The sequence below is a fragment of the Theobroma cacao genome, chromosome 2 (assembly GCF_000208745.1).
Source record: "Theobroma cacao cultivar B97-61/B2 chromosome 2, Criollo_cocoa_genome_V2, whole genome shotgun sequence".
In the NCBI taxonomy this organism is placed as follows: domain Eukaryota; kingdom Viridiplantae; phylum Streptophyta; class Magnoliopsida; order Malvales; family Malvaceae; genus Theobroma; species Theobroma cacao.
This window is the reverse complement of record NC_030851.1, coordinates 100,101-114,393: the sequence shown is the minus strand read 5'-3', so window position 1 is coordinate 114,393 and position 14,293 is coordinate 100,101. Positions and strand designations below refer to the sequence as shown.

The 14,293-nt window shown below is 39.5% G+C and overlaps 3 protein-coding genes across 6 annotated transcripts; 2 read left to right on the top strand and 1 right to left on the bottom strand.

The window, feature by feature from the left end:
• Positions 2,050–6,966, top strand: LOC18606988 (LRR receptor-like serine/threonine-protein kinase GSO1). 2 transcript variants are annotated; one of them, XM_007040923.2, is made up of 3 exons: positions 2,283–2,658; positions 2,822–6,268; positions 6,351–6,744. In XM_007040923.2, the coding sequence occupies exons 2-3, from the start codon at positions 2,851–2,853 to the stop codon at positions 6,704–6,706; spliced, it is 3,774 nt and encodes a 1,257-aa protein (XP_007040985.2). In that variant the 5' UTR covers positions 2,283–2,658; positions 2,822–2,850; the 3' UTR covers positions 6,707–6,744. The 2 variants fall into 2 exon arrangements, with proteins under 2 accessions (XP_017971677.1, XP_007040985.2); XM_018116188.1 differs by having other exon boundaries at positions 2,050–6,268; positions 6,351–6,966.
• LOC18606985 lies at positions 7,093–8,510 on the bottom strand. The gene is made up of 3 exons (XM_007040922.2): positions 8,201–8,510; positions 7,958–8,095; positions 7,093–7,364 (listed from the first exon to the last, which is right to left on the bottom strand). Exons 1-3 carry the CDS (start codon positions 8,289–8,291, stop codon positions 7,348–7,350), a joined length of 246 nt encoding a protein of 81 aa, XP_007040984.1. The 5' UTR covers positions 8,292–8,510; the 3' UTR covers positions 7,093–7,347.
• On the top strand, positions 9,246–13,777 carry LOC18606984. 3 transcript variants are annotated; one of them, XM_007040921.2, is made up of 7 exons: positions 9,246–10,855; positions 10,981–11,099; positions 11,422–12,225; positions 12,481–12,967; positions 13,074–13,212; positions 13,312–13,405; positions 13,516–13,777. In XM_007040921.2, the coding sequence occupies exons 1-7, from the start codon at positions 9,758–9,760 to the stop codon at positions 13,682–13,684; spliced, it is 2,910 nt and encodes a 969-aa protein (XP_007040983.2). In that variant the 5' UTR covers positions 9,246–9,757; the 3' UTR covers positions 13,685–13,777. The 3 variants fall into 3 exon arrangements, with proteins under 3 accessions (XP_007040983.2, XP_017970104.1, XP_017970103.1); XM_018114615.1 differs by having other exon boundaries at positions 11,392–12,225; XM_018114614.1 differs by having other exon boundaries at positions 11,389–12,225.

Below are 14,293 nucleotides of genomic sequence, written 5' to 3'. Positions count from 1 at the left end.
GTACGTATATATATATATATATATATATATATATCATATATGATAGGATAGTAGCTAGGAGCATCAGTTGACGCAAAATGAAAGACAATTAAGCTAGCAGGCAGGCTTACCGTGACAGCGCAGTCATGAAAATGCAACCTCAAGAGACTAGCGGCAAGAGTGTAATCCTTTGCAACCCATTCCTTGACTTTTTTGTTGATAATTTCTTCAAGCTTTGGACAGCTCTGGTGGTAGTAATTGAAGGGTAGGAGATTATAAAGAGGTGATGTCTCTGCCAATGTGCTAAAAAGCGGAGAAGAGGCAGAGGCCGAGGCTGAGGCTGATATAATTAAGACAACTAGTGTGAGGAGGAAGAGGAAGGATTTCATTGTTTAATTTGTAAGCCCAAAATTCAAGGAAAATTGGGATGATGGATGGAATCTTTGGTAATGTTGATACGTTTATATATACATATATATATATATGTAAGATATGAATTGCCTTAGAAATAGAAAAATACGTGGGAGGCACCCCCACCAGAATATATTGTTAATCAAAGATGACATGCTAGCATGTCCGAGTTGGGAATTAATTAATGCCTCTGACCTGACCTTGCTAGTTTGTTAAAGAGAGGTAGAAAAAGGCATTCACCAACCCAACCCAATGGGTGTCGGCCAATATGGTCCAAAGAGGCCCAACAAAGATCGGAAGGCCCAACCCAATGCAAGAATAAGCAATAGTTCCCATCTCTGGGACTGGGTGTAAATATATGTATAAAGTGTAGTCAAATAATGCCCGTACCCTACTTTTATTTTTTATATTCGCTTGTCGCCTTTTGCTCTGTATGCTATATGTAGGAGTAGATATTATGATATGCTTGGAAATTGTTTGCGTGTATGACTTAGTTAGCAACATCTGAATTTGTCAGCTTCACTTGGCTAAAAGCATCTTAATATGATTTTATATCAAAATCTAAGCAACCACCAATTCCACGAATATTCTCTACATATATTTATTTAATCAATCACCAAGTACGTGTCTATGCATGTTTTCATCATATATTAATTCTTTAGTAAGAACAAGATTAATCATTTGTGACTAATTGGTGGCACATACTTTCGTAATAAAACAAGACGTTGATTAATTTGTAAATACAAACGTCATGTAACTAATGATTTTAATCCAACATTATATATCACGGGACAACTTTTGTCTAAACAATTTAAGACAAATTAATTAAGGCATTAATTGTCATTTTCTAGCTACCTGTGTCATCTGTATCTTATCATATTATATATATATATATATATATATTTCTTAAGCTACGCCTATTGTTGCGGAACCTAGCTATAACCATAGACATTGACAATCTCCTGCTTCGCCCGTTGTTCAACTCATCTTAAGGTGTATTGATGTGGATAATTAGGATTTCAATTGATCATTGCTATATTTGTTATTTGTTAATTTTTTTTACAAATTAATTAAGAGCGTACAACAAAAATATCAATCAAACAGAATTTAAGTGTTCTAATTATTTTCTAACAACCCAAATTTATGTTGCTATTGAAATAAAACAATTTAAATTATTTCTCTCCTGGATCGGACTTGTTCCTCAAATAAATAAATACATTTTAAAGAAAAAAGAGGAAAACTTAAGTATTTAGTTTCCTAGCTACCCCCAGTTTTCGTATGATCTTGAAGAAGAGAGATAACTTGCATGGACAAAAGTAGTTTGACGTTTGTTCTGCATATATGAATAAAGGGTAGCTAGGGTGAAAGCAGGAAATTAATTAAGCAGGTGATTTGGAGTAGGCAAGCAATGAAAAAGCCAGAAAAAAGACATTAGGGTTCGGTGGCTCAACCCAATTATATGATTATGATTATTATTAGTTAATTAAGAATGAAATGGGTAAGCAATGCGTTAAGCTAGCTAGCTGCTTCTTTTCTTTACAAGGATGACATGAGCGAAGACCGGATGCAATTAATTAAGTTGGAGTAATAATAATAGCTAATTACGTGGGGACTCCATTGCTTTGACTTTGTAACCAAAATTAGGAATTCAACCGCTCTCTTTCTCATTCTGAGCTAACACATTAATAAAACAAGCAAAGCCCACAGCTCACTCACTCCTCTAACTACTGCAGCAAGCTGCTAATCCTTTCTCTTCATTCCACTATAACCTTTCTTATTCACTTGCATTTGCTTCTTTCTGTAATTTACTGTAGGACAATGATATCACACAAAATCCTTTTGCTCAGATTTCTATATGCATATCCTCCCTCTGACCCACTTTGACCCTGTCTACTTCAAAACGATTACTATATCCTTTCATCTTCACCTTCATTTATGTGCACACCTGTCCACAGCAGTACAGTTGGAGTATCATCAAAGTCTCAAACAATCTCTACGAGTCTCAGTCTGCCCCCCTTTCCCTCCCTTGTTCCCAATACAACAGTAGAATTAGTTCGGCAGTGCATTTATGGCACCCACTGACAGACTTGTGCTCTCAAATCTCGACGCCTCTTATCCCCTCTTGGAGCTCGTCACCCATTTTAAGGCCTCTTAAAAGACTACTCTGCATATATTACCTACTCCCAACGCAGCATCGGCCATCCATCTCAGCTCTGGAGTCTCGTCTCGTGAACCTGCACCTCCTTAATGATCTCCATTCGGATACAGGTATCTACCCAGCCTGCCTGTATTCCACTCGTCTATGCTCCCGACCCAACGCCATCCATGCACCAATTTATAATGCTTTTACCATAAACCTGCACTACTCCTCTTCAATGCTCTCTATGTTCATGCAATGCAATATACTCTAACATTTGTTTTCTCTCTTCAGCTTATTGTGTACTCTGTTCCTCCAGAGAGATGGACACGATGAAAAAGGACTTCTCCATCCTCCTAAATACTAGTATTATACTCTTTTTAACATGTTGTGCATTCGTTTCTGTTTTCTGCCAAAACCAAGAGTTATCAATTCTCTTAGAGGTGAAGAGCTCGTTCGAAGAAGACCCTCAAAATGTGCTGCATGACTGGTCCTCTAAAACCAACCCCAATTTCTGTACTTGGACAGGAGTTACTTGTGGCTTCAGCTCCTTCGATAGCTCATCAGTCCATGTAGTGAGCCTAAACCTTTCTGGATTCTCACTCGGTGGGTCAATATCACCCTCGCTTGGTCGTTTACAGAACCTACTCCACCTTGATCTTTCATCTAACCGCCTTACGGGCCCCATCCCAACCACCCTCTCTAACGTTCCTTCTTTGGAATCTTTGCTTCTCTTCTCAAACCAACTCTCTGGTCCCATCCCACCTCAGCTGGGTTCACTCACCAGTCTCCGAGTCATGCGAATAGGTGATAATGGGCTCACTGGTCCCATTCCTTCCACATTTGGCAACCTAGTCAACTTGGTCACCCTTGGCTTAGCCTCATGCAATCTGACAGGCCCAATTCCCCCCGAACTGGGTCAACTCGCTCGAGTTGAGAACTTGATTCTGCAGGATAATCAACTTGAGGGCCCTATCCCACCTGAGCTGGGGAATTGTTCAAGCCTCAACGTATTTACTGCAGCTCTCAACAACCTTAATGGATCCATTCCAGCGGAATTGGGTCGTCTCAAGGGCCTTCAAGTTCTCAATTTGATTAACAACAGTCTGTCAGGGGAGATACCGAGTCAACTTGGTGAATTGAGCCAACTCGTTTATCTCAGTTTTATGGGGAACCATCTTGAAGGTACAATCCCGAGGTCATTAGCGAACTTGGGCAATCTTCAGAATCTTGATTTGTCGTTAAACAAGCTCACTGGAGGCATTCCTGAAGAGTTGGGCCAGATGAGTGAGCTGGTGTTTTTGGTTCTATCAAACAACAATCTTTCATGTCCAATACCAAGAAACATATGTTCCAACACTAGCAATTTGGAGCATCTCATTCTATCAGAGGTTCAACTTTTAGGTGAAATTCCGCCGGAATTGAGACTCTGTCGATCGTTGAAGCAGCTTGATTTGTCCAACAATACGCTAAACGGATCAATACCGGTTGAACTTTATGAGCTGCTTGAATTGACCGATCTCTATCTCCACAACAACAGCTTGGTTGGTTCAATTTCTCCATTCATAGCAAACCTCAGCAACTTGCAGACGCTTGCACTGTTTCACAACAATTTGGAGGGCAACTTGCCCAGAGAAATTGGAATGCTGAGCAAACTTGAAATCTTATATCTGTATGAAAATCAACTGTCTGGAGATCTGCCTTCGGAGATTGGTAATTGTTCAAGCCTGAAAATGATTGACTTCTTTGGCAATCGTTTCACTGGGGAGATTCCCGTTACTATTGGCAGACTGAAGGAGCTGCATCTTCTTCATCTGAGGCAAAATGCGCTTGTGGGTTATATTCCAGCCACGGTGGGTAACTGTCATCAACTAACCATCCTGGACTTAGCAGACAATCGCCTATCTGGTGTCATTCCCGCGAGTTTCGGGTACCTTGAAGCCCTGGAGCAGCTCATGCTTTACAACAATTCACTTGAAGGTAATCTCCCCACTTCATTGATCAATTTAGCGAACCTGACAAGAGTCAATCTGTCCAAAAACAAAATGAATGGCAGCATTGCTGCATTGTGTAGTTCACGCTCTTTGCTTTCTTTTGATTTAACAAACAATGCATTGGATGGTGACATCCCTCCGGAGCTTGGTAATTCACCTTCTCTTGAGAGACTAAGATTAGGCAAAAACCAATTCACTGGCAGAATCCCCGGATCATTGGGCAAGATTCGTGAACTGTCACTATTAGATCTCTCGGGTAATATGCTCAGTGGACCTATACCAGCTGAGCTGATGTTGTGCAGGAAACTGAGTCATATTGATCTAAATAACAACTTCCTTTCTGGACTGGTACCACCATGGCTTGGTGGTTTGCCTCAACTAGGGGAGATTAGGCTCTCCTCCAATCAATTTTTTGGGGCTCTTCCTCGAGAACTTTTCAATTGTTCCAAGTTGTTGGTACTCTGCCTTGATGGCAATTCGCTCAATGGAACTCTAGTTGGTGAAATTGGAAACTTGTTATCTCTTAATGTGCTCAACCTCAACAGAAACCAACTTTCTGGACCTATTCCTCCGACCATAGGCAAGCTAAGCAAGTTGTATGAGCTACAGCTCTCATGGAACAGCTTCAATGGGGATATACCAACTGATCTTGGACAACTCCAGAATCTTCAAAGCATTCTAGATCTCAGTAACAACAATCTCACCGGACAAATCCCACCTTCTATTGGAACGCTATCCAAGCTCGAAGCCCTCGATCTTTCTCACAATCAACTCATCGGGGAAGTCCCTCCTCAAATTGGTGACATGAGCAGCTTGGGCAAGCTTAATCTCTCCTGCAACAAGCTTCAAGGCAAATTAAGCAAACAGTTGTCACACTGGCCAGCTGAGGCATTTGAAGGGAACTTAAATCTATGTGGAAGCCCGCTTGATCGTTGCAACAACCTTCCATCCAGCAAGCAGCAATCAGCCCTAAGCGAAACATCCGTGGTGGTGATATCAGCAATTTCAACTCTAGCTGCAATTGCTCTGCTGGCGCTGATAGTAGCCACCTTCTTGAAACAGAGGAGAGAATATGCCAAGAGAGCCAGTGAAGTGAATTGCACATACTCTTCCAGTTCTTCACAACCACGAAGAAGGCTACTCTTCCAGAATGGGGCCGCTAAGCAAGACTATAAATGGGAAGACATCATGCAAGCCACAAAACATCTAAGTGATGAGTTTGTCATTGGCTCAGGAGGATCTGGAACAGTGTACAAAGCTGAATTACCAAAGGGAGAAACAGTGGCTGTCAAAAAGATTTCATGGAAGGAGGATCTTCTATTGAATAGAAGCTTCACAAGAGAAATTAAGACACTTGGGAGGATAAGGCACAGGCATCTAGTGAAGTTGATGGGGTATTGTAGGAACAGAGTGGCTGGTTTGAATCTCCTGATATACGAGTACATGGAGAACGGAAGTGTGTGGGATTGGCTGCATAGGAAACCGGTGAATATCAAGAAGAAGAGCGTTGATTGGGAGGCTAGGATAAGGATTGCAGTGGGGTTAGCGCAAGGAGTGGAGTACCTCCACCATGACTGCGTGCCAAAGATTGTTCATCGGGACATCAAATCAAGCAACGTGCTGCTAGATTCTAATATGGACGCTCATTTGGGAGATTTCGGGCTTGCAAAATCACTTGCTGAGAATCATGACTCCAACACAGAATCAAATTCATGGTTTGCAGGGTCTTATGGTTATATTGCGCCAGGTAAGTTAATACCTCAAACTGTAGCATATGATTAGAGCTCACAAATTTTATGATGTTGAGTTGTGATATTTTGTGTTTTCAGAGTATGCTTACACATTGAAGGCAACTGAGAAGAGTGACGTTTACAGTATGGGCATTGTGCTAATGGAGCTTGTCAGCGGGAAAATGCCGACTGATGCCTGTTTTGGTGTAGACATGGACATGGTGAGATGGGTGGAGACGCGAATGGAAATGCAAGGTTCTGATCGTGGGGAACTGATAGATCCTGCTTTGAAACCCCTCTTACCCGGCGAGGAATCTGCAGCATATCAGGTGCTTGAAATAGCACTGCAGTGCACGAAAACCACCGCACAAGAGAGGCCAGCCACCCGGCAAGCAAGTGATCAACTCATTCATGTATTGAACAACAGGATGGTGGATTTTGACAAGATGACATGACTAACGCTATCGCTTCTTAAAGGTTGAAGTTGATCAAAATGAAAGAGAAACTAATGGCTGCCGCAAGCTCACATCGTGAAACTTCCATATAAACATTCAGAATTTTACTACGTTATATGCCAAGCTCCAGCTTGTTTGAATAGTTTTTGTTGGGAAATCTTTTAAAAATAGTTGTAAAGGAAATCCTCGGAATTTGGACACCTAGCTATTCTTTTCTTCTCTTCCATTTATAATAATCCAGCACACCCGCAGCCCCTGCCTCATCAGTTTTCACAATAATGGATATGGCTATTAAACAGAGATCAGCGAAACAGAAATAAGTTATGGCTATTAAACAGATATCAGTGAAACAAAAATTAGATAAGGCTATTAAACAGATTTCATACTTAAGAAACTCTGCAGCTCAAAAAATCAGTGCAATTTCTTTAAATTATTTTTCAATTATTACAAGAAGAGCATTTGCAGTGGCCAGTTTGGACTCAGAAGCTTATAACAAAAAAGGCAAAAGAAGAAAAGTTCAACAGCCTTGAAAACAAACACACAATCCAAAATTATCCATCACCCACAATCTGAACCAGTTTTATGAGTATGACCACAGTTGCTTGGTGCATGAGTGTCTTATCTGATGATAGGGGAAAGCATCAATCATCATCTTCATCTGCAGTTCAAAGAAAGGGAGGGAGGGAGGAAATTTATGTCAAAACAATCCTATGCAAGCAGATAAGATATACTAACTTTAATCTTCTACTTTAGTGGAGCAAGGTCTTAACTATTACTACTACAATTCATCAGCTACAAAAAAGATTTAACAAAGTAATGCAGATGCTACTGCTTCCAAATCCTTCCAGACTTTGTAATTTCAAAAAGGGCATAAAGTAAGAACAATTGGTGCAATCAGAGCAAATTAAACAGCCCCTTCATTACATGTGCATGCAGTAGTGAAATTATTCTGACAGGAATGAATTTGACAAATAAAGATATAACATTGCAAGCAAAGGCAAAACTGCATGACCTGGATCAAGATGAAGTAAAAACACTATAGATGGGAGCTGAGCTGATAAAATTGATTGCAGATCATAAATTTTTGTTTTTTTGTTTTTTTGGGTGATTAGATATAAGTGATAAAGATGATGACTGCTAGGCCGATGGTGCGCTATACGCAGTGACTTTACTTTGCATTTCAAATAAGAGTCAACAACCAAATAGGGGAAAAATGGTAATATAGTCATGAATGCAAGGAAAAGGGAATACTGAAGTAGCGGCGCTCGTTGGCTTCCTTGGCCTTTTCGAGCATTTTGTCGAGGTCTTGTTGGAGCTGAGCGTCCCATTTCACCAGCTGATTCACGAACACTGCTCCCAGTCCCATCCCCAGCACGTGCTCCCACGGATCTGCATTTCAATTTCAGAAATTTCTACTTTTGTCTAGGGTTTCGAATTAGGAAAACCCCCAAAATAACAACTTCAAATAAATAAACAGAGAGAAAGAATTCGCACGTCGCATGTAAGGGAGCTTGCGGAGGGCGTTGGAGTACATCTGGGTTCCCAGCCCCAGCAGTGCACCGATCACCGTTGCGCTTACCGCCATCTTACTTTCTTTCTCCCTTGCTCGTCGTCTTCTTCTTCTTCTTCTTCTTCACCTTTTCCTTGCCGTCCCTCTATCTTTTCTTTCTTGAAGTTGTGATTACCTAATCGAACATCAACGCCACCTGCCGCATTTCTTATTTTTTAATAAAAAAACAAAAAGGGCTTTCCTTCTTTACCGCAGAGTATAGCATATAGGGATGGTAGCACGAGACAAAATGACACCCACTTAAATAGATTTGAATTTAAAATTATCATGTTTCATAAATTATTTTGATATGTTTAAGACATGATAATTACGTATTTTAAATAAAATTTTTTAATTTGTTTAAAATTTATTTAATTCGTTTAGTCAAACAAGTTATTATGTTATCTGTATAATTCGATTACGAATAGGTTTAATTTAAAATTTAAATAAATTAATTTTGTATAAATAAATTATCATTTGTGTTGTGTCATATTGTATAAAATTTAATTTGATATGTTAATTATGTTATATCATGTAATATATAGTATTTGACAAACATATTTTCATTCGTGTGTAAGTTATTAATAATCTAATTTATCTTGTGATGGCCTGATAGTCATATATATTTATATAATAATTATTAGTAATTTATAATTATAGGATATGATTAAAATGCTTGAACATTGTTAGGAAACACCATATTGAAAATAATAATAATATTAACTAATTAAATGGAAGAAAAAGATAAGCCTGCGTATGCATATTGATAATGTTGTAACGTGGAAATTCAAAGGTGGGGTTAGATGAGAATTTGATAATGGGAGAAGAAGAGATAGGATGTGGCCTACTAAATAGGCATTTGTACAAGGTGAGATTAAAGCTATGTGAGTCAGTCAAAGGTCAAATCATTTATGGATGCCATAAATATATGTGGTGTGTACAACGAATTCCTGGATTCTCCTTGTTTTTTCCCAAAGCCCAAGACCCATCCTTACTCTCTCTGTTTCATTATCAAACATCCTCTTCCTCCATATCTAATGAAGCTTTTGTCTTTTCGTTCCGTTTTCTCTATCAATGCAACTAACCAAACTCATAACCCTCTCCTTCGGCCTTTGCTAAACAGTTATGGTTACAGGTACATGTTTTTCTTAAATATAGCATGTTACCAGCTTTGCCAACGGCTGACATTCATATGCATATGCCCTCCAAACAAACAATCCAACACCATTCCCTTCCGTTGTTTTCGTTACCAATCCACCTCTGCTTCTGTTTTCTCTGTTTCTTTTTCCACTTCTAAAAAAAACAGAGGATCCATCGGTCATTTCCAAAGTTTTCTTTTGCGCTTTTTCTCCTGTCTTCATTTTGTGAGGTTGGTCTAATCCCAATCTTCCCACCCATTTACTTTACGCTGCAAATGGGATTGATCTGTGCCTTTGCAGTGGCCTTGGCCATTTACATTCTAGTTTAATGAATTCCCTATTCTCCAATCGGGCATTCTATACATGGCATCTTCTCAAGTGGAGATTGTTTCTTCTTCGCCTTTTGGTTGTGTCCACCGCCGCAAAGAACGTTGCAGAGACAGTAATGTAAGAGCTGTCTTCGACAAGAATTTCAAAGAATTGGTACATGGCTGCATATCTCTCTCTTCCCATGAAAATTCACAAAATCAAATCCGTCGGATTGCATCTTGGGTCACCACCGAACAAGTCAATGACAATCGTCAGACTTTGCAATTGCTGAATAATAACGACAACAACATTAAAAAGGAAAGGCCTTTACCAATCACACCAAGGCAGTCTCGACTTGTTCTTGATCGATGGGTAAGTAGGCAAGCTCAAGATGTGACTGCATCCACCCTGCAGAAACATGTAAAAGAAGCTGATCCATTATTAATTCCTTCAAATTCAAACACTGCATCTCTAACAACATTAATGGCATCAAGTTCTAAGACGAGAAATGCTCAAAACTCTTCCACTCAGTTGGAGAATGCCTCGGTCACGCAAAATCTTGGTGCTTCTTCGCTTGTTCAAATATGGGAGGCTAGGCTAAATCGATCCAACAGCACAAATTCAAACCAGAGCCAGAGCCAGAGCCAAAGCCAAAGCATGGGTTCTAACACTAGCAGGACAAGTTGTGGTTCAAGCTCTAATGAGAATAATGCCTCACCCGTCGAAGAACCTGATTCATTTGATGAAAAATTAGACAATGGACCAAACAATGAGGATTCTTTAATAGATTGGGAGTCCCAATCAGATAGAACTGCGCCAGGTGAAGCACCTTCTTCGTCGTGTAGTGGGGAAAGAGAAAGAGTGAGAGTTGCGGATATCATCAAGAGATTGACAAATGGTAGCGAAGATGCCAACGATCATGAACAGAGTAATAACGTTAGTGACTCACAAAGTAGAGAGCGCAGGCATGCTACCACATCAGATCAAGCAGAGCAGAGGTGTTTCGCACAGGTTGTAAACTCACCCCGGCTAAGAGGGCGACAAGCATTCAATGATTTGCTAATACAGATAGAGCGAGACAAGAATAGAGAGTTAGATTCGCTAGTGGAACGCCAAGCAGTCTCAAAATTCTCGCAGCGAGGCCGCCTTCAGGTGTGTTTTCTTTTTCACCATAATGCAGGCATAAGCTTATTGAAGACATGGTAGTTTTTCAATTCTTAAGTGACGAAATCTCATGTTTTTTGTGTTTGCTTAATGCTTGCCATTTGCCATTACAGTCGATGCTACGGCTTCGATGTCTACAGCGCAGCGTGACAATTCAAGATAAGTGTCGTCCACAATCACGGGCAGCTCAAGTGAATCGCTTACCCCAGCGGTCCACCATTAAGCATCTCAGGTATAACTATTTTACTCCATTCTGGTCATTAAGAAGTACATAGGAGACATTTATATCTTTCTTTTGTATTGATATTTAAACTATTTCCTTTTTTTTTTTCAATTGTATCCCGTTTCTGTTCTGGGTACATTTTTCATTGTACTTGCTTCAAGTGAAAGAGATGAATTCTTATCGAATCTGTATGAATTTGAATCACACAGTTCTACATTAAGAAAGTTTCAGCCTCTATAAATCACCTGTATGCAAGCCATTTTTAATTTATTGAATTAGATTTTCTTTTATCTTTTAGCAGCCAATTAACACGAAACTTAACTACATCCAGGGAGAAGTTTAGCAGTGGTGCTGAGCATCCCGTGACAACCCAGAATGATTCAGCTACTCCAAGCTGCCTTAATAGGGAGGTGTCAAACAATTCTATACAGTTTGAGAAAAGTTGCACTTCCAAACCACAGAGTGAAGATACTCATTCCCAAAAAGTGACTTCCGCTGGGCATCAGAGTACATGGCCAGTTAATCGCTTGACCATGAACACAAATGAAGATCTTCATGAACAGACCAAGCCAGCTTCAGATGCCGTACCACAGAAACCGAGCACGGAAGCAAGATGCACAGAGGCCACCACATCCTTGGAGGGTCAATCTGACAACGAGATGGCAAAAGAACAAGGGTCCAACAGCCAACAGCATCCCTTCCTTGACTCACAAGAAATTGTGGAAACGATATCATCTTTGAATGTCTACACTCAAAATAAGGTTGCAAAAGAACAAGATAATCACAACCAGCATCTTTATCTTGACTTGCAAGAAACAACAGAAACAACAACATCCTTGCATAGTTGCACAGAGAACGAGATAGCTGAAGAACAGGATATTGGTGACCAGGAGCATCTCTACCTTGGCTCCCAGGAAACTGCAGAGACCGCAACATCCTACAATGATCCAGATGAGAACGTGGTAACTGAAGAACTGGAGGATCATTACCAACAATATTTTGCTCAAACAAATTATGACTGGTTTAGTAATATATCCCGACCCAGAAGCTACTGGGAAGGCTTACGGCAAGCATGGTACCAAGAAGTGCTTAACACCACCTCAAAAGATGAGGAGATACGTCAGCTCCTAGAAAGGTGTATGATCTTTTGTCATCATCTACTTTTTGCCTGTTCCTATCTTTTTACCTTCTATGTTGACTTCTTATCCATGGAATTCATCTTCAAAAGATTGGAATAATTCATATGCATATAAAACCGTGGAATATGAGACAATTAAGGTAATATAAATTGATGAAGTTTATGAGCATTAAGCACTGACTACCTAATGGTAAAATAATACTTTGCTCTCATGTGAAATTCAGCGTCTTAATTTCCTATTTGCTTTTGCAGGGGAAGAGTTTCGACTTTTCTTGCTAGTGATTTCCGAGAGAGAATGGACCGATTAATGATTTCTCGTGTACAAATGCAAGCAGATCGAGCTGAAAGTCAAGAAGATAAGGAGGACGATGAGGATAGGATGGTCCAAGTGATGTCTTACCTACAGAGACATTCGCATCCATCAGGTGGTCAAGAAGGAAGAGGTGGGGTACAAGAGGTAGATGGACAAGAAGAAGAAGAAGACGATGAAGATGAAGAAAGGAGCCTAATCAGCCATCAATATCATGAAGCCAATAGCTACTTCAATCAATCCACATCATCTATGCAAATGCCTTCACCATCTCTGATGAGGTCATGGAGTTTTCAAGATGACAACGAAATTGGTAATAATTCTGATCGGGGTCCATCCACGTTTTCACCTCCACCAGGAGCATCTCAACCCCAATATTTTCAAGATACTCGACAGTCCTCCTCTTCTTCGATAAACCGTCCTTCGCTCGTGAGTTTGATTTGACATCTCTTGATTTATATACATGTTAATCGGTTCAATATTTTCAGAATCTCTGTCAGTCACTGATTGGTTTTCACAATGCTATCTATTACAGGAAATGGAACTCATCTGTGATTTAAGAGGGCACATGGAGCAACTTCACCAGGAGATGGCTGAGCTAAGAAGATCAATTATGAGCTGCATGGACATGCAGATGAAATTGCAACAATCCTTTAATCCGGAAGTTCATTCGGGTGAGACTTGAAAATTAATTGTTTATAAAGCTGGAGAATAATGTTGAAGTCTTTGTAATCTAATTGCGATGAGTACTGTCCATGAAATGATTAACACAGATGGAGGGGAGGGGAAGAATTCAGCAGATAGGGCACCATGGAAACGCAATTGCTGTATTTGCTATGAAGTGCAGGTTGACTCACTTTTGTACAGGTAAGTAAGCATGTAGTAGCAATACTAGTGCTAGCTAGTATTAATTTATTAGTATTTGAGGAAAGCAGAAGATACAAAAATGAGTAGTGCAACATGGATTTTATTTTCAGATGCGGGCACATGTGCACCTGTCTGAAATGTGCGCATGAATTGCAATGGAGTGGTGGAAAATGTCCAATCTGTCGGGCTCCCATACTGGATGTTGTAGCATACCAGCCAAGTGAACGAGTTCTTGCTTCTGATGGAGGACCGTCTGCATTCTTAGTTAACTCTAATTAAATTTTTAAATCAACTCCCAACGTATTGTGGAAGTTTAATTAATAAAAAGAAATGGGTTGCTAGTACCGGTGAGTCTTTGTCCTTGTAATTATTCTATCTATCTATCTATCTAATTGCTATATATATATATATATATACACACACACACTACCAACAGTAACAATTTCCTCAATGACGAAATCTGAAGCAACTAGCTAGCTAGTTAGGTCTAAATGATACTGCAGATGCGTTATTTTTAGAATTTTTTATTAATTTGGTTAAGTTTTCCTTCATTATTAATATAACTATCTAACCTTTAGTCAACTTATCAGAAAACTATTTTTTGAAAAAGAGTAAGATATATATAGATTGTGTAAAATTAATAAAGAATCCTTGTTATTATGTTGATAAAATTACTATATATAGTAGTAGTAATAATAATAATAATAATGTAATGAGGCAAGTTTGAATTGATTAAGATAATATTGTCTTGTTAGCTTTGTACATCGATCTTCCTAGCTAGATTAATTACGAGAAATATTAATCGTTAATCTTTTAATTACCAAATTCATACATCAATCTAGTAACTGCAACGGCACGAGTAATATATAGAATTGGCATTACCTTATG

Excerpts from the sequence above, each read along its gene's own strand:
- LOC18606988 (XM_018116188.1), top strand. The coding sequence starts at position 2,851 with ATGGACACGATGAAAAAGGACTTCTCCATCCTCCTAAATACTAGTATT. Across the intron at positions 6,269-6,350 it reads TTATGGTTATATTGCGCCAG|AGTATGCTTACACATTGAAG; the intron begins GTAAGTTAATAC and ends TTGTGTTTTCAG.
- LOC18606985 (XM_007040922.2), bottom strand. The coding sequence starts at position 8,291 with ATGGCGGTAAGCGCAACGGTGATCGGTGCACTGCTGGGGCTGGGAACC. Across the intron at positions 8,096-8,200 it reads CAAGCTCCCTTACATGCGAC|ATCCGTGGGAGCACGTGCTG; the intron begins GTGCGAATTCTT and ends ATTGAAATGCAG.
- LOC18606984 (XM_018114614.1), top strand. The coding sequence starts at position 9,758 with ATGGCATCTTCTCAAGTGGAGATTGTTTCTTCTTCGCCTTTTGGTTGT. Across the intron at positions 10,856-10,980 it reads CGCAGCGAGGCCGCCTTCAG|TCGATGCTACGGCTTCGATG; the intron begins GTGTGTTTTCTT and ends TTGCCATTACAG. Across the intron at positions 13,406-13,515 it reads GTTGACTCACTTTTGTACAG|ATGCGGGCACATGTGCACCT; the intron begins GTAAGTAAGCAT and ends TTTTATTTTCAG.